General features: G+C 39.5%; 2 protein-coding genes and 2 long non-coding RNA genes across 7 annotated transcripts in view; 3 read left to right on the top strand and 1 right to left on the bottom strand.

Annotated features, from left to right (window-relative positions):
- LOC145448464 (uncharacterized) overlaps positions 1-17,492 on the bottom strand; it is a 459,562-nt gene that overhangs the window by 242,467 nt on the left and 199,603 nt on the right. The window lies entirely within an intron of this gene.
- The window catches only part of LOC145448842 (uncharacterized), a 131,542-nt gene that overhangs the window by 105,615 nt on the left and 8,435 nt on the right, over positions 1-17,492 (top strand). The gene's annotated exons all lie outside the window — the stretch shown is intronic.
- On the top strand, positions 2,843-6,662 carry LOC145449190 (uncharacterized). 2 transcript variants are annotated; one of them, XM_080327664.1, is made up of 5 exons: positions 2,843-3,934; positions 4,545-4,667; positions 4,842-4,899; positions 5,840-6,005; positions 6,521-6,662. In XM_080327664.1, exons 2-5 carry the CDS (start codon positions 4,628-4,630, stop codon positions 6,578-6,580), a joined length of 324 nt encoding a protein of 107 aa, XP_080183790.1. In that variant the 5' UTR covers positions 2,843-3,934; positions 4,545-4,627; the 3' UTR covers positions 6,581-6,662. The 2 variants fall into 2 exon arrangements, with proteins under 2 accessions (XP_080183790.1, XP_080183789.1); XM_080327663.1 differs by having other exon boundaries at positions 2,843-4,142.
- Positions 13,395-17,215, top strand: LOC145449200 (uncharacterized). 3 transcript variants are annotated; one of them, XM_080327680.1, is made up of 5 exons: positions 13,395-14,487; positions 15,098-15,220; positions 15,395-15,452; positions 16,393-16,558; positions 17,074-17,215. In XM_080327680.1, exons 2-5 carry the CDS (start codon positions 15,181-15,183, stop codon positions 17,131-17,133), a joined length of 324 nt encoding a protein of 107 aa, XP_080183806.1. In that variant the 5' UTR covers positions 13,395-14,487; positions 15,098-15,180; the 3' UTR covers positions 17,134-17,215. The 3 variants fall into 3 exon arrangements, with proteins under 3 accessions (XP_080183806.1, XP_080183805.1, XP_080183804.1); XM_080327679.1 differs by having other exon boundaries at positions 13,396-14,695; XM_080327678.1 differs by lacking the exons at positions 13,395-14,487; positions 15,098-15,220 and having other exon boundaries at positions 15,255-15,452.

Below are 17,492 nucleotides of genomic sequence, written 5' to 3'. Positions count from 1 at the left end.
GGCTTACGAGTTATATGGCCGGTGAAATGTTAAAATCAAGCCGAGGCAAACCAGCCTAGTAGGCTACAACTTGAATAATTCGATCCATCGATGAGGAAGTAGATAACCCGCTCACCGAAACGTTGAGTTTTTTGTACTTTTCAGCTGTAATTGGAATACGTGAATGAAATCCCCAATCTGTAGATTTATTGAAGTTACCAGGAATTTTCCTGTTGTCACCGAGATACATCTTTGAGATCCGTTCTTTGTACAAAACGTTTTCTGCCGCGTTGAGATATGCTGTATTTTCATGTTGTATTGAGAATTGAGTCCTGATACTCAAATATGTTTTTCCGGGCCTGTACGTGGCTCCTGCACTTTCGGCCCAAAAAGCAATATTCTGCATATGTCAGTATAGGCATTTTTATGAATTTGGTCCGAACGCGCATGTGTCCCGTAGATCAGTCGATTAAATAAGCGGAACGGTACCCGGAGAAACAGGGCTCATTCGAGACCTGTATATTTCGCAGAATAGAATATCTCTAATGCTAGTTGGTCGCATGCTACTCTACAGATGTGACAAAGGCCATTCGACGTAATGAACCGCACCGATCCAGCAAGATTAGAAGGGAAGAAATCGTGATATATATATAAAACGCGATTCTGTTACGCGTGTCAGATTTAATATTAAAATTACCGCCGCGCGACAGTTCATGAGCAAAACAAGTCACCGGGGTATCGCTCATCGTCTAATCAAGGTCTTACTAAAATGTTTTACCAAAAGTCCCAATCCGAATAGCCTTTTCTACATTCATGATATGAGCCGTTACAGCGCGCAAAGACATCGTGCATAGGAATCACAGTATAGAATGTCAAGTGTGACTAGCAGCTATGCTAAATAATCATAATCATAATTTTATTGGGGAATTGCTTTGATGTCCTCCGTATAGTTGGTATTCTGGACAAAATACGAAAGGTTTGGAGATAAAAAATAAGATAGATAAGCTGTTAAATTATCGTAATTATATTGCGTAGCGTAGACTCATCTGACATAACTTATATTCCAATATTTCCACTCACCGTAAATAGTAGTATAATATTTACCGACGGTATATAAGGCAGTGAATATCTTTATGTATGTGTGCTGATTGCGGTCAGTTGCTCTACATGCATGCGCATGCTCTTAATGATAATGCTTATCTCGTGTGTGATATTCGTGTGACGTGTGACATGAGACTCCGAATGAGCTCTCAAACCTAGGCCCGGGGCACATGCAAACTGCGTGATCGTCACGCATAGTGTCCCGTTAGTTTTTTTTATATCCGATATAATAAAACAGCTAAATTTATCGCAATTCAACAGATCTCAGTTGTTTAAGCTATTGATAAATTTACGCAGTACTGGACATGCGCGCAAGGATGAGTGAACCGACTATTCTGCATTTTCAGCTGCGTGTAACGGACAGCACCACGGTTTATATCAGTGCTTGCCCAAAAAGTGTGCACGTTGCAGCCAATGCCGCGCCCCAATATTCATAGGGACACCAGTACTTGTTGGTACACTAAGGTGCATCACAAATTTGACGCATCAAATCACAATTACTCTACTGGAGTCGGCTTACGAGTTATATGGCCGGTGAAATGTTAAAATCAAGCCGAGGCAAACCAGCCTAGTAGGCTACAACTTGAATAATTCGATCCATCGATGAGGAAGTAGATAACCCGCTCACCGAAACGTTGAGTTTTTTGTACTTTTCAGCTGTAATTGGAATACGTGAATGAAATCCCCAATCTGTAGATTTATTGAAGTTACCAGCAATTTTCCTGTTGTCACCGAGATACATCTTTGAGATCCGTTCTTTGTACAAAACGTTTTCTGCCGCGTTGAGATATGCTGTATTTTCATGTTGTATTGAGAATTGAGTCCTGATACTCAAATATGTTTTTCCGGGCCTGTACGTGGCTCCTGCACTTTCGGCCCAAAAAGCAATATTCTGCATATGTCAGTATAGGCATTTTTATGAATTTGGTCCGAACGCGCATGTGTCCCGTAGATCAGTCGATTAAATAAGCGGAACGGTACCCGGAGAAACAGGGCTCATTCGAGACCTGTATATTTCGCAGAATAGAATATCTCTAATGCTAGTTGGTCGCATGCTACTCTACAGATGTGACAAAGGCCATTCGACGTAATGAACCGCACCGATCCAGCAAGATTAGAAGGGAAGAAATCGTGATATATATATAAAACGCGATTCTGTTACGCGTGTCAGATTTAATATTAAAATTACCGCCGCGCGACAGTTCATGAGCAAAACAAGTCACCGGGGTATCGCTCATCGTCTAATCAAGGTCTTACTAAAATGTTTTACCAAAAGTCCCAATCCGAATAGCCTTTTCTACATTCATGATATGAGCCGTTACAGCGCGCAAAGACATCGTGCATAGGAATCACAGTATAGAATGTCAAGTGTGACTAGCAGCTATGCTAAATAATCATAATCATAATTTTATTGGGGAATTGCTTTGATGTCCTCCGTATAGTTGGTATTCTGGACAAAATACGAAAGGTTTGGAGATAAAAATAAGATAGATAAGCTGTTAAATTATCGTAATTATATTGCGTAGCGTAGTTTCATCTGACATACCTTATATTCCAATATTTCCACTCACCGTAAATAGTAGTATAATATTTTCCGACGGTATATAAGGCAGTGAATATCTCTATGTCTGTGTGCTGATTGCGGTCAGTTGCTCTACATGCATGCGCATGCTCTTAATGATAATGCTTATCTCGTGTGTGATATTCGTGTGACATGAGACTCTGAATGAGCTCTCAAACCTACACTGTTAGAAAAATTAGTAAATTTACACCTATTAATTAGTAAAACGAATACGAATTGCTGTAGTAACATAATTTACTATCGTTTTTAGTAAACCCGTCAATTATTACTATGATACGGATTATTGGTACTGTGTATCAATCCTCCTGAATGACTAAATATTGATCATTTTCAGACCATGAGATTTGCGAACCACGAAATTTGCGTATTTATTCTTCAAAAATAAAGCGTAAAAGGAGATCTGAGGTATACATACAGGCCAAGCCTCGGCTGTGATGATACCGTAATTCATCATCAACGGCTCAGAATTTATAGTAATTGGTATTATTCGATTGCTATTGTCACACCGAATTTGAAAATCCAATTATTATCGGCAGAGCATCAGAACTCAGAATCGCGCCAAATCAACCAGGAATGAAATTCGGCAAAGTTACGTAACAATCCAAGAATTTGTGTTCACCAGGTCGTGACAAGTTACTGATTCACGTGCTAGGATGTAGCTGTTGCCGTCGCATGTCAGGCGAAATCTCGGATTTAGGAGGAAGCTGTGTTGGTGTCTAACTAAAGAAATGGCAGTAGATTTGAAATGCCCGGTGGTCATCTGCGGTATGGAACTTTCTTCAACATCAGATATCTTTTGTCACCTGAAAAGCCATATTGGAAGCGGATTATTCGTCAAGTGTCCTTATCTGCACTGTTCCAAGAGGTATGACGTGATATCGTCATTTTCCAGTCATGTTAGCCGATATCATACCGTTTCGGATCAGACCAATGTAATTCAGCCAACTAACCATAATTCTGCTAGTACAAGCGCCCAGGATCTGTTGCCTGCTGCCGGTGTAACGAGCGACAACGCTCAGGAAGAGAAATTTTGGAATGATAACCCGAGCATTATATTTGCAATGAGGATGGAGTACAAAAACCTCATTCAGTGCAAGACATCATGGCTGAGCTGCGTAAGCTATTAGCTTCCCATTGTGACGAGATTGTAAAACAGGTTAAAGCCTCAATCATGGAGCAAGAAAATACAGAACTTACCAGTACATCTCACTGAGCGCTGACCAGAAATGTCTTATCGAAGAAAGAAGAAAGGCAGTTCCAGACTGAGAGAAAGTGAGAATGCTAATGTAAACTACATACCGTATCCATTCCAAAGAAAGACAATCAATCAACCTGCTGCAGTATCAACAATCTGAGAAATGTGGCCCTTTCTCTTTGAAGTTGAGTTCATGTTTCAACATTATGGTATTCTCACTGGGACAGGAAATTCCAAGCAATTCTTAATTTGCAAGATGGCCAATAACTGGCCTTGCATTCAAAAGTAAGCAAGATTTTTTTGTAATCTCATAAATAGGCTACACACTATAGGGCTGTTCAAAAATGAAATTCCTTCAGATTTCACTGGCTACTTGATAATATTGTTGGGTTGGTTAAAAAAAATGCTTCACACCATTTTTGGCTCAATCCTAACCGGTAGAAGCATGATTCTTGTAATAGAAAGTTTTGAAATTACCATTAAAAAATAAAAATTTCAAAAATTTTCTGTCCACCCCATAAAATTGTTAGGCTGTCAGTAGAAATGATGCATACTAAATTTGGCTCAATTCCAACCACTAGAAGCGAAGTTACTGCAGTCGAAAAATTTTTCAAAGACAATTATATCAACGTGATACCTGTTATCTTTGCTCTCATTTTAAATAAATGCTAATTGTACTCTTCACAGGACATTAAAAAATGACGGCGCAGAAAGTACAGAAACACTCTCAAGACTTTCAACTATATCGGAGATAACGAAATCAGAATCATATGCTTCCTCTCTTGGCATCCTCAATTGTTCAAAAGAATGGTTAGTATTATATTAGCCCCAAAACCTATTTTGTTAATGTTTCCAATGTAGTTCTGTTCTATTGTTGGTGTAATAACTTTGTTTAATAATCTTGTTGCCTGTCCTCCGGTAAAGACTTTCACTACACAAAAATGATATTGGAATCATTGCTCACACATGGATATCTGTTTTCAGGAAATTGCTCAAGATTTAATGGCAGATACGCCGAACCACCCATTCTTGATTACAATCGGTAAGTATTTATGTACATAAAGTATGGGTCACGTTCACACTGATGACTAACTGACTGAACGGTTACTGAAATTATTGCAAGTATAAAGTCATCGTGCGAATCTCATGGACTTAGGTCGGGCATAATGATTTGAGCCTCAAATTGAATTAAGTATTAAATCATTTCATGTTGAAACCAGTTTGTAGTGTAAAAATGATTGCCCACCCCTGCTATTGTCAGTAAGTGACATGCACAGAATAGCGGCATAAGTCTCGATTATGAAAATGTGTCCGGTTTTGTATTGCACAAGTCGGTTTGATATGAATGTAAAAATTTTCTGATTTTTGGTTTCGCTGAAAATTTGTTACCTCCGCGGGTGTGCTTGGTGAGCGTGGTGTAGAGATAGGGAGTGCGAGCAAGTTGGTACCACTGATAAGACAGTCACAGGTACTCACTATCTTGTCAATAGTTTGCCGTAGTTGTGAAAATGAAAAACTTCCCATACCTACTTTACAAAATCTGAACACTTGAAAGTCAGTAGTTCTGCCCATCACTGTTTCGTACAAGTGGAAGTAGTCAAATGCCACAACCACTAGAATATAAGTAGCTCAAGTAGGCAACATTGGCAAACCTACTTGAGTATGCCAAAATAATAGATATAGATATACTTGGTTACTGACCAGCGCCTCTGGTTGTCTGCACAGTCTCTATTTCATAACCTAGCCAATGGCGTTAAATGTGCTGCATACTAACAATGCATTTTTGTGTTAGTCATGGATCCTGAGAGGATAATTAACCTTATATTGCTGCCTGGCTCTTTTGAAGTGTCTACTAGCACTACACTCGAGTGGTTGGATTTTTATGCTTCTTCTACTCGTAATTGAGTATAAATTTATGACAGTAGCCATACATCTAGTTGAGTAGCAGCGCTGACTACTTTACGACTTTTGTTCATTTTCAGGCTTATCGAACTACAATGTGAAGGAGTTTGTGGTAACTGCCGAAAGATCAATGATATTCACCACGGACTCCTTCTACGTTGCTTTGGCATATCTGTTCGTCACATTCTATGTTTTCAACCTGGAATACCCGAGCGAACTGACAGCCACGTTGGAGTTTATGTAAAGGTAAGCTGAGTGAGAGTTAGACTATCAAATGTCAACCCATAATGGCAATGACTGATTATGTTTCTTCGCTCGGCTCAGCTGCTTGCGTTCACTGCTGGGCAGTGCAAAGGCACCTTTATTGGTGATCTCACAGCTGGCAACTGGGGCGCAAAATATTAATGAATCCGGCCCTAATGAAAAGCTAGTGTAACGGTGATTTCCAAAATAGAAATTAAAATGCGGTATGTGCACTAGAAATGCCTTAAAATCGCCTGAAAAAATCTGACATCTGCAATATTTTAAACAATCAGAGCTCTGCAACACATTGACAATAACAATTAACTATTGTGGTGCTCTGCTTGCTTATAACAATCACAATTTAACACGAAAATGTTAACATATGGGGTACTGGTAGCCCATAGTGAATAGGCTACAGAACTGTGTTAATGCAGCAATATAGTTTTGTCTGAAGCAAATTCGCTCTTGTTGATGGCCAGCCCCCAGTTATGTTATAAGATATATTTCATATATTACAGAGTCTTCGCCGAGATTTCCGACGTAGGCGCGAAGTGTTCAAGAAAGAGAAAGACGCTTAGAGTTCATCCAAAGGTGATGAAACTCACCAATCTCCTGCGGGAAACGGAATAGAACATGAAAATAAATGCTTTCATGCTGCAACATTTGATTCAATCATTTCCATGGAGTTGTGCGTATTACCAGGGCGCGAAGTGTTAGAAAACCGCCATGCATATAGCATTAAGTCAATCAATACATTGATTGACACTAGACAGGACTGTGAATTCAGTGCTAGCTTTACTAGTCATTTACTAGAAAGAGTAAAAATATTACTAATTTTTAGTATCAAGGTTACAAGAGTGAGTAGAAATGCTGCTTATCCTGAGTCAGAAAATTTACTAAAATTATAGTAAAAAAATTACTAATTATTAGTATTTAACGTTACCAGGGTAAGTAAAACTGCTGCCTCGCAATTTGAAGTAAATTTACTAAAATTTTTCTAACAGTGTAGGCCCGGGGCACATGCAAACTGCGTGATCGTCACGCATAGTGTCCCGTTAGTTTTTTTTATATCCGATATAATAAAACAGCTAAATTTATCGCAATTCAACAGATCTCAGTTGTTTAAGCTATTGATAAATTTACGCAGTACTGGACATGCGCGCAAGGATGAGTGAACCGACTATTCTGCATTTTCAGCTGCGTGTATCGGACAGCACCACGGTTTATATCAGTGCTTGCCCAAAAAGTGTGCACGTTGCAGCCAATGCCGCGCCCGAATATTCATAGGGACACCAGTACTTGTTGGTACACTAAGCTAAGGTGCATCACAAATTTGACGCATCAAATCACAATTACTCTACTGGAGTCGGCTTACGAGTTATATGGCCGGTGAAATGTTAAAATCAAGCCGAGGCAAACCAGCCTAGTAGGCTACAACTTGAATAATTCGATCCATCGATGAGGAAGTAGATAACCCGCTCACCGAAACGTTGAGTTTTTTGTACTTTTCAGCTGTAATTGGAATACGTGAATGAAATCCCCAATCTGTAGATTTATTGAAGTTACCAGGAATTTTCCTGTTGTCACCGAGATACATCTTTGAGATCCGTTCTTTGTACAAAACGTTTTCTGCCGCGTTGAGATATGCTGTATTTTCATGTTGTATTGAGAATTGAGTCCTGATACTCAAATATGTTTTTCCGGGCCTGTACGTGGCTCCTGCACTTTCGGCCCAAAAAGCAATATTCTGCATATGTCAGTATAGGCATTTTTATGAATTTGGTCCGAACGCGCATGTGTCCCGTAGATCAGTCGATTAAATAAGCGGAACGGTACCCGGAGAAACAGGGCTCATTCGAGACCTGTATATTTCGCAGAATAGAATATCTCTAATGCTAGTTGGTCGCATGCTACTCTACAGATGTGACAAAGGCCATTCGACGTAATGAACCGCACCGATCCAGCAAGATTAGAAGGGAAGAAATCGTGATATATATATAAAACGCGATTCTGTTACGCGTGTCAGATTTAATATTAAAATTACCGCCGCGCGACAGTTCATGAGCAAAACAAGTCACCGGGGTATCGCTCATCGTCTAATCAAGGTCTTACTAAAATGTTTTACCAAAAGTCCCAATCCGAATAGCCTTTTCTACATTCATGATATGAGCCGTTACAGCGCGCAAAGACATCGTGCATAGGAATCACAGTATAGAATGTCAAGTGTGACTAGCAGCTATGCTAAATAATCATAATCATAATTTTATTGGGGAATTGCTTTGATGTCCTCCGTATAGTTGGTATTCTGGACAAAATACGAAAGGTTTGGAGATAAAAAATAAGATAGATAAGCTGTTAAATTATCGTAATTATATTGCGTAGCGTAGACTCATCTGACATAACTTATATTCCAATATTTCCACTCACCGTAAATAGTAGTATAATATTTACCGACGGTATATAAGGCAGTGAATATCTTTATGTATGTGTGCTGATTGCGGTCAGTTGCTCTACATGCATGCGCATGCTCTTAATGATAATGCTTATCTCGTGTGTGATATTCGTGTGACGTGTGACATGAGACTCCGAATGAGCTCTCAAACCTAGGCCCGGGGCACATGCAAACTGCGTGATCGTCACGCATAGTGTCCCGTTAGTTTTTTTTATATCCGATATAATAAAACAGCTAAATTTATCGCAATTCAACAGATCTCAGTTGTTTAAGCTATTGATAAATTTACGCAGTACTGGACATGCGCGCAAGGATGAGTGAACCGACTATTCTGCATTTTCAGCTGCGTGTAACGGACAGCACCACGGTTTATATCAGTGCTTGCCCAAAAAGTGTGCACGTTGCAGCCAATGCCGCGCCCCAATATTCATAGGGACACCAGTACTTGTTGGTACACTAAGGTGCATCACAAATTTGACGCATCAAATCACAATTACTCTACTGGAGTCGGCTTACGAGTTATATGGCCGGTGAAATGTTAAAATCAAGCCGAGGCAAACCAGCCTAGTAGGCTACAACTTGAATAATTTGATCCATCGATGAGGAAGTAGATAACCCGCTCACCGAAACGTTGAGTTTTTTGTACTTTTCAGCTGTAATTGGAATACGTGAATGAAATCCCCAATCTGTAGATTTATTGAAGTTACCAGGAATTTTCCTGTTGTCACCGAGATACATCTTTGAGATCCGTTCTTTGTACAAAACGTTTTCTGCCGCGTTGAGATATGCTGTATTTTCATGTTGTATTGAGAATTGAGTCCTGATACTCAAATATGTTTTTCCGGGCCTGTACGTGGCTCCTGCACTTTCGGCCCAAAAAGCAATATTCTGCATATGTCAGTATAGGCATTTTTATGAATTTGGTCCGAACGCGCATGTGTCCCGTAGATCAGTCGATTAAATAAGCGGAACGGTACCCGGAGAAACAGGGCTCATTCGAGACCTGTATATTTCGCAGAATAGAATATCTCTAATGCTAGTTGGTCGCATGCTACTCTACAGATGTGACAAAGGCCATTCGACGTAATGAACCGCACCGATCCAGCAAGATTAGAAGGGAAGAAATCGTGATATATATATAAAACGCGATTCTGTTACGCGTGTCAGATTTAATATTAAAATTACCGCCGCGCGACAGTTCATGAGCAAAACAAGTCACCGGGGTATCGCTCATCGTCTAATCAAGGTCTTACTAAAATGTTTTACCAAAAGTCCCAATCCGAATAGCCTTTTCTACATTCATGATATGAGCCGTTACAGCGCGCAAAGACATCGTGCATAGGAATCACAGTATAGAATGTCAAGTGTGACTAGCAGCTATGCTAAATAATCATAATCATAATTTTATTGGGGAATTGCTTTGATGTCCTCCGTATAGTTGGTATTCTGGACAAAATACGAAAGGTTTGGAGATAAAAATAAGATAGATAAGCTGTTAAATTATCGTAATTATATTGCGTAGCGTAGTTTCATCTGACATACCTTATATTCCAATATTTCCACTCACCGTAAATAGTAGTATAATATTTTCCGACGGTATCTAAGGCAGTGAATATCTCTATGTCTGTGTGCTGATTGCGGTCAGTTGCTCTACATGCATGCGCATGCTCTTAATGATAATGCTTATCTCGTGTGTGATATTCGTGTGACATGAGACTCTGAATGAGCTCTCAAACCTAGGCCCGGGGCACATGCAAACTGCGTGATCGTCACGCATAGTGTCCCGTTAGTTTTTTTTATATCCGATATAATAAAACAGCTAAATTTATCGCAATTCAACAGATCTCAGTTGTTTAAGCTATTGATAAATTTACGCAGTACTGGACATGCGCGCAAGGATGAGTGAACCGACTATTCTGCATTTTCAGCTGCGTGTATCGGACAGCACCACGGTTTATATCAGTGCTTGCCCAAAAAGTGTGCACGTTGCAGCCAATGCCGCGCCCGAATATTCATAGGGACACCAGTACTTGTTGGTACACTAAGCTAAGGTGCATCACAAATTTGACGCATCAAATCACAATTACTCTACTGGAGTCGGCTTACGAGTTATATGGCCGGTGAAATGTTAAAATCAAGCCGAGGCAAACCAGCCTAGTAGGCTACAACTTGAATAATTCGATCCATCGATGAGGAAGTAGATAACCCGCTCACCGAAACGTTGAGTTTTTTGTACTTTTCAGCTGTAATTGGAATACGTGAATGAAATCCCCAATCTGTAGATTTATTGAAGTTACCAGGAATTTTCCTGTTGTCACCGAGATACATCTTTGAGATCCGTTCTTTGTACAAAACGTTTTCTGCCGCGTTGAGATATGCTGTATTTTCATGTTGTATTGAGAATTGAGTCCTGATACTCAAATATGTTTTTCCGGGCCTGTACGTGGCTCCTGCACTTTCGGCCCAAAAAGCAATATTCTGCATATGTCAGTATAGGCATTTTTATGAATTTGGTCCGAACGCGCATGTGTCCCGTAGATCAGTCGATTAAATAAGCGGAACGGTACCCGGAGAAACAGGGCTCATTCGAGACCTGTATATTTCGCAGAATAGAATATCTCTAATGCTAGTTGGTCGCATGCTACTCTACAGATGTGACAAAGGCCATTCGACGTAATGAACCGCACCGATCCAGCAAGATTAGAAGGGAAGAAATCGTGATATATATATAAAACGCGATTCTGTTACGCGTGTCAGATTTAATATTAAAATTACCGCCGCGCGACAGTTCATGAGCAAAACAAGTCACCGGGGTATCGCTCATCGTCTAATCAAGGTCTTACTAAAATGTTTTACCAAAAGTCCCAATCCGAATAGCCTTTTCTACATTCATGATATGAGCCGTTACAGCGCGCAAAGACATCGTGCATAGGAATCACAGTATAGAATGTCAAGTGTGACTAGCAGCTATGCTAAATAATCATAATCATAATTTTATTGGGGAATTGCTTTGATGTCCTCCGTATAGTTGGTATTCTGGACAAAATACGAAAGGTTTGGAGATAAAAAATAAGATAGATAAGCTGTTAAATTATCGTAATTATATTGCGTAGCGTAGACTCATCTGACATAACTTATATTCCAATATTTCCACTCACCGTAAATAGTAGTATAATATTTACCGACGGTATATAAGGCAGTGAATATCTTTATGTATGTGTGCTGATTGCGGTCAGTTGCTCTACATGCATGCGCATGCTCTTAATGATAATGCTTATCTCGTGTGTGATATTCGTGTGACGTGTGACATGAGACTCCGAATGAGCTCTCAAACCTAGGCCCGGGGCACATGCAAACTGCGTGATCGTCACGCATAGTGTCCCGTTAGTTTTTTTTATATCCGATATAATAAAACAGCTAAATTTATCGCAATTCAACAGATCTCAGTTGTTTAAGCTATTGATAAATTTACGCAGTACTGGACATGCGCGCAAGGATGAGTGAACCGACTATTCTGCATTTTCAGCTGCGTGTAACGGACAGCACCACGGTTTATATCAGTGCTTGCCCAAAAAGTGTGCACGTTGCAGCCAATGCCGCGCCCCAATATTCATAGGGACACCAGTACTTGTTGGTACACTAAGGTGCATCACAAATTTGACGCATCAAATCACAATTACTCTACTGGAGTCGGCTTACGAGTTATATGGCCGGTGAAATGTTAAAATCAAGCCGAGGCAAACCAGCCTAGTAGGCTACAACTTGAATAATTTGATCCATCGATGAGGAAGTAGATAACCCGCTCACCGAAACGTTGAGTTTTTTGTACTTTTCAGCTGTAATTGGAATACGTGAATGAAATCCCCAATCTGTAGATTTATTGAAGTTACCAGGAATTTTCCTGTTGTCACCGAGATACATCTTTGAGATCCGTTCTTTGTACAAAACGTTTTCTGCCGCGTTGAGATATGCTGTATTTTCATGTTGTATTGAGAATTGAGTCCTGATACTCAAATATGTTTTTCCGGGCCTGTACGTGGCTCCTGCACTTTCGGCCCAAAAAGCAATATTCTGCATATGTCAGTATAGGCATTTTTATGAATTTGGTCCGAACGCGCATGTGTCCCGTAGATCAGTCGATTAAATAAGCGGAACGGTACCCGGAGAAACAGGGCTCATTCGAGACCTGTATATTTCGCAGAATAGAATATCTCTAATGCTAGTTGGTCGCATGCTACTCTACAGATGTGACAAAGGCCATTCGACGTAATGAACCGCACCGATCCAGCAAGATTAGAAGGGAAGAAATCGTGATATATATATAAAACGCGATTCTGTTACGCGTGTCAGATTTAATATTAAAATTACCGCCGCGCGACAGTTCATGAGCAAAACAAGTCACCGGGGTATCGCTCATCGTCTAATCAAGGTCTTACTAAAATGTTTTACCAAAAGTCCCAATCCGAATAGCCTTTTCTACATTCATGATATGAGCCGTTACAGCGCGCAAAGACATCGTGCATAGGAATCACAGTATAGAATGTCAAGTGTGACTAGCAGCTATGCTAAATAATCATAATCATAATTTTATTGGGGAATTGCTTTGATGTCCTCCGTATAGTTGGTATTCTGGACAAAATACGAAAGGTTTGGAGATAAAAATAAGATAGATAAGCTGTTAAATTATCGTAATTATATTGCGTAGCGTAGTTTCATCTGACATACCTTATATTCCAATATTTCCACTCACCGTAAATAGTAGTATAATATTTTCCGACGGTATATAAGGCAGTGAATATCTCTATGTCTGTGTGCTGATTGCGGTCAGTTGCTCTACATGCATGCGCATGCTCTTAATGATAATGCTTATCTCGTGTGTGATATTCGTGTGACATGAGACTCTGAATGAGCTCTCAAACCTACACTGTTAGAAAAATTAGTAAATTTACACCTATTAATTAGTAAAACGAATACGAATTGCTGTAGTAACATAATTTACTATCGTTTTTAGTAAACCCGTCAATTATTACTATGATACGGATTATTGGTACTGTGTATCAATCCTCCTGAATGACTAAATATTGATCATTTTCAGACCATGAGATTTGCGAACCACGAAATTTGCGTATTTATTCTTCAAAAATAAAGCGTAAAAGGAGATCTGAGGTATACATACAGGCCAAGCCTCGGCTGTGATGATACCGTAATTCATCATCAACGGCTCAGAATTTATAGTAATTGGTATTATTCGATTGCTATTGTCACACCGAATTTGAAAATCCAATTATTATCGGCAGAGCATCAGAACTCAGAATCGCGCCAAATCAACCAGGAATGAAATTCGGCAAAGTTACGTAACAATCCAAGAATTTGTGTTCACCAGGTCGTGACAAGTTACTGATTCACGTGCTAGGATGTAGCTGTTGCCGTCGCATGTCAGGCGAAATCTCGGATTTAGGAGGAAGCTGTGTTGGTGTCTAACTAAAGAAATGGCAGTAGATTTGAAATGCCCGGTGGTCATCTGCGGTATGGAACTTTCTTCAACATCAGATATCTTTTGTCACCTGAAAAGCCATATTGGAAGCGGATTATTCGTCAAGTGTCCTTATCTGCACTGTTCCAAGAGGTATGACGTGATATCGTCATTTTCCAGTCATGTTAGCCGATATCATACCGTTTCGGATCAGACCAATGTAATTCAGCCAACTAACCATAATTCTGCTAGTACAAGCGCCCAGGATCTGTTGCCTGCTGCCGGTGTAACGAGCGACAACGCTCAGGAAGAGAAATTTTGGAATGATAACCCGAGCATTATATTTGCAATGAGGATGGAGTACAAAAACCTCATTCAGTGCAAGACATCATGGCTGAGCTGCGTAAGCTATTAGCTTCCCATTGTGACGAGATTGTAAAACAGGTTAAAGCCTCAATCATGGAGCAAGAAAATACAGAACTTACCAGTACATCTCACTGAGCGCTGACCAGAAATGTCTTATCGAAGAAAGAAGAAAGGCAGTTCCAGACTGAGAGAAAGTGAGAATGCTAATGTAAACTACATACCGTATCCATTCCAAAGAAAGACAATCAATCAACCTGCTGCAGTATCAACAATCTGAGAAATGTGGCCCTTTCTCTTTGAAGTTGAGTTCATGTTTCAACATTATGGTATTCTCACTGGGACAGGAAATTCCAAGCAATTCTTAATTTGCAAGATGGCCAATAACTGGCCTTGCATTCAAAAGTAAGCAAGATTTTTTTGTAATCTCATAAATAGGCTACACACTATAGGGCTGTTCAAAAATGAAATTCCTTCAGATTTCACTGGCTACTTGATAATATTGTTGGGTTGGTTAAAAAAAATGCTTCACACCATTTTTGGCTCAATCCTAACCGGTAGAAGCATGATTCTTGTAATAGAAAGTTTTGAAATTACCATTAAAAAATAAAAATTTCAAAAATTTTCTGTCCACCCCATAAAATTGTTAGGCTGTCAGTAGAAATGATGCATACTAAATTTGGCTCAATTCCAACCACTAGAAGCGAAGTTACTGCAGTCGAAAAATTTTTCAAAGACAATTATATCAACGTGATACCTGTTATCTTTGCTCTCATTTTAAATAAATGCTAATTGTACTCTTCACAGGACATTAAAAAATGACGGCGCAGAAAGTACAGAAACACTCTCAAGACTTTCAACTATATCGGAGATAACGAAATCAGAATCATATGCTTCCTCTCTTGGCATCCTCAATTGTTCAAAAGAATGGTTAGTATTATATTAGCCCCAAAACCTATTTTGTTAATGTTTCCAATGTAGTTCTGTTCTATTGTTGGTGTAATAACTTTGTTTAATAATCTTGTTGCCTGTCCTCCGGTAAAGACTTTCACTACACAAAAATGATATTGGAATCATTGCTCACACATGCATATCTGTTTTCAGGAAATTGCTCAAGATTTAATGGCAGATACGCCGAACCACCCATTCTTGATTACAATCGGTAAGTATTTATGTACATAAAGTATGGGTCACGTTCACACTGATGACTAACTGACTGAACGGTTACTGAAATTATTGCAAGTATAAAGTCATCGTGCGAATCTCATGGACTTAGGTCGGGCATAATGATTTGAGCCTCAAATTGAATTAAGTATTAAATCATTTCATGTTGAAACCAGTTTGTAGTGTAAAAATGATTGCCCACCCCTGCTATTGTCAGTAAGTGACATGCACAGAATAGCGGCATAAGTCTCGATTATGAAAATGTGTCCGGTTTTGTATTGCACAAGTCGGTTTGATATGAATGTAAAAATTTTCTGATTTTTGGTTTCGCTGAAAATTTGTTACCTCCGCGGGTGTGCTTGGTGAGCGTGGTGTAGAGATAGGGAGTGCGAGCAAGTTGGTACCACTGATAAGACAGTCACATGTACTCACTATCTTGTCAATAGTTTGCCGTAGTTGTGAAAATGAAAAACTTCCCATACCTACTTTACAAAATCTGAACACTTGAAAGTCAGTAGTTCTGCCCATCACTGTTTCGTACAAGTGGAAGTAGTCAAATGCCACAACCACTAGAATATAAGTAGCTCAAGTAGGCAACATTGGCAAACCTACTTGAGTATGCCAAAATAATAGATATAGATAAACTTGGTTACTGACCAGCGCCTCTGGTTGTCTGCACAGTCTCTATTTCATAACCTAGCCAATGGCGTTAAATGTGCTGCATACTAACAATGCATTTTTGTGTTAGTCATGGATCCTGAGAGGATAATTAACCTTATATTGCTGCCTGGCTCTTTTGAAGTGTCTACTAGCACTACACTCGAGTGGTTGGATTTTTATGCTTCTTCTACTCGTAATTGAGTATAAATTTATGACAGTAGCCATACATCTAGTTGAGTAGCAGCGCTGACTACTTTACGACTTTTGTTCATTTTCAGGCTTATCGAACTACAATGTGAAGGAGTTTGTGGTAACTGCCGAAAGATCAATGATATTCACCACGGACTCCTTCTACGTTGCTTTGGCATATCTGTTCGTCACATTCTATGTTTTCAACCTGGAATACCCGAGCGAACTGACAGCCACGTTGGAGTTTATGTAAAGGTAAGCTGAGTGAGAGTTAGACTATCAAATGTCAACCCATAATGGCAATGACTGATTATGTTTCTTCGCTCGGCTCAGCTGCTTGCGTTCACTGCTGGGCAGTGCAAAGGCACCTTTATTGGTGATCTCACAGCTGGCAACTGGGGCGCAAAATATTAATGAATCCGGCCCTAATGAAAAGCTAGTGTAACGGTGATTTCCAAAATAGAAATTAAAATGCGGTATGTGCACTAGAAATGCCTTAAAATCGCCTGAAAAAATCTGACATCTGCAATATTTTAAACAATCAGAGCTCTGCAACACATTGACAATAACAATTAACTATTGTGGTGCTCTGCTTGCTTATAACAATCACAATTTAACACGAAAATGTTAACATATGGGGTACTGGTAGCCCATAGTGAATAGGCTACAGAACTGTGTTAATGCAGCAATATAGTTTTGTCTGAAGCAAATTCGCTCTTGTTGATGGCCAGCCCCCAGTTATGTTATAAGATATATTTCATATATTACAGAGTCTTCGCCGAGATTTCCGACGTAGGCGCGAAGTGTTCAAGAAAGAGAAAGACGCTTAGAGTTCATCCAAAGGTGATGAAACTCACCAATCTCCTGCGGGAAACGGAATAGAACATGAAAATAAATGCTTTCATGCTGCAACATTTGATTCAATCATTTCCATGGAGTTGTGCGTATTACCAGGGCGCGAAGTGTTAGAAAACCGCCATGCATATAGCATTAAGTCAATCAATACATTGATTGACACTAGACAGGACTGTGAATTCAGTGCTAGCTTTACTAGTCATTTACTAGAAAGAGTAAAAATATTACTAATTTTTAGTATCAAGGTTACAAGAGTGAGTAGAAATGCTGCTTATCCTGAGTCAGAAAATTTACTAAAATTATAGTAAAAAAATTACTAATTATTAGTATCTAA

The sequence above is a fragment of the Botryllus schlosseri genome, chromosome 10, assembly GCF_051294905.1.
Source record: "Botryllus schlosseri isolate E-star chromosome 10, Bs_hap1, whole genome shotgun sequence".
Classification (NCBI taxonomy): Eukaryota; Metazoa; Chordata; class Ascidiacea; order Stolidobranchia; family Styelidae; genus Botryllus; species Botryllus schlosseri.
The sequence above is the reverse complement of the archived record's forward strand: the minus strand, read 5'-3'. Positions and strand labels throughout refer to the sequence as shown.

What these genes read in the sequence shown, in the direction of transcription:
- LOC145449190 (XM_080327664.1), top strand. Translation starts at nt 4,628, where the DNA reads ATGCTTCCTCTCTTGGCATCCTCAATTGTTCAAAAGAATG. An exon ending in CCCATTCTTGATTACAATCG is followed by an intron (nt 4,900 to 5,839) that starts GTAAGTATTTAT and finishes GTTCATTTTCAG; the next exon opens with GCTTATCGAACTACAATGTG. An exon ending in ACGTTGGAGTTTATGTAAAG is followed by an intron (nt 6,006 to 6,520) that starts GTAAGCTGAGTG and finishes CATATATTACAG; the next exon opens with AGTCTTCGCCGAGATTTCCG.
- LOC145449200 (XM_080327678.1), top strand. Translation starts at nt 15,352, where the DNA reads ATGATATTGGAATCATTGCTCACACATGCATATCTGTTTTCAGGAAAT. An exon ending in CCCATTCTTGATTACAATCG is followed by an intron (nt 15,453 to 16,392) that starts GTAAGTATTTAT and finishes GTTCATTTTCAG; the next exon opens with GCTTATCGAACTACAATGTG. An exon ending in ACGTTGGAGTTTATGTAAAG is followed by an intron (nt 16,559 to 17,073) that starts GTAAGCTGAGTG and finishes CATATATTACAG; the next exon opens with AGTCTTCGCCGAGATTTCCG.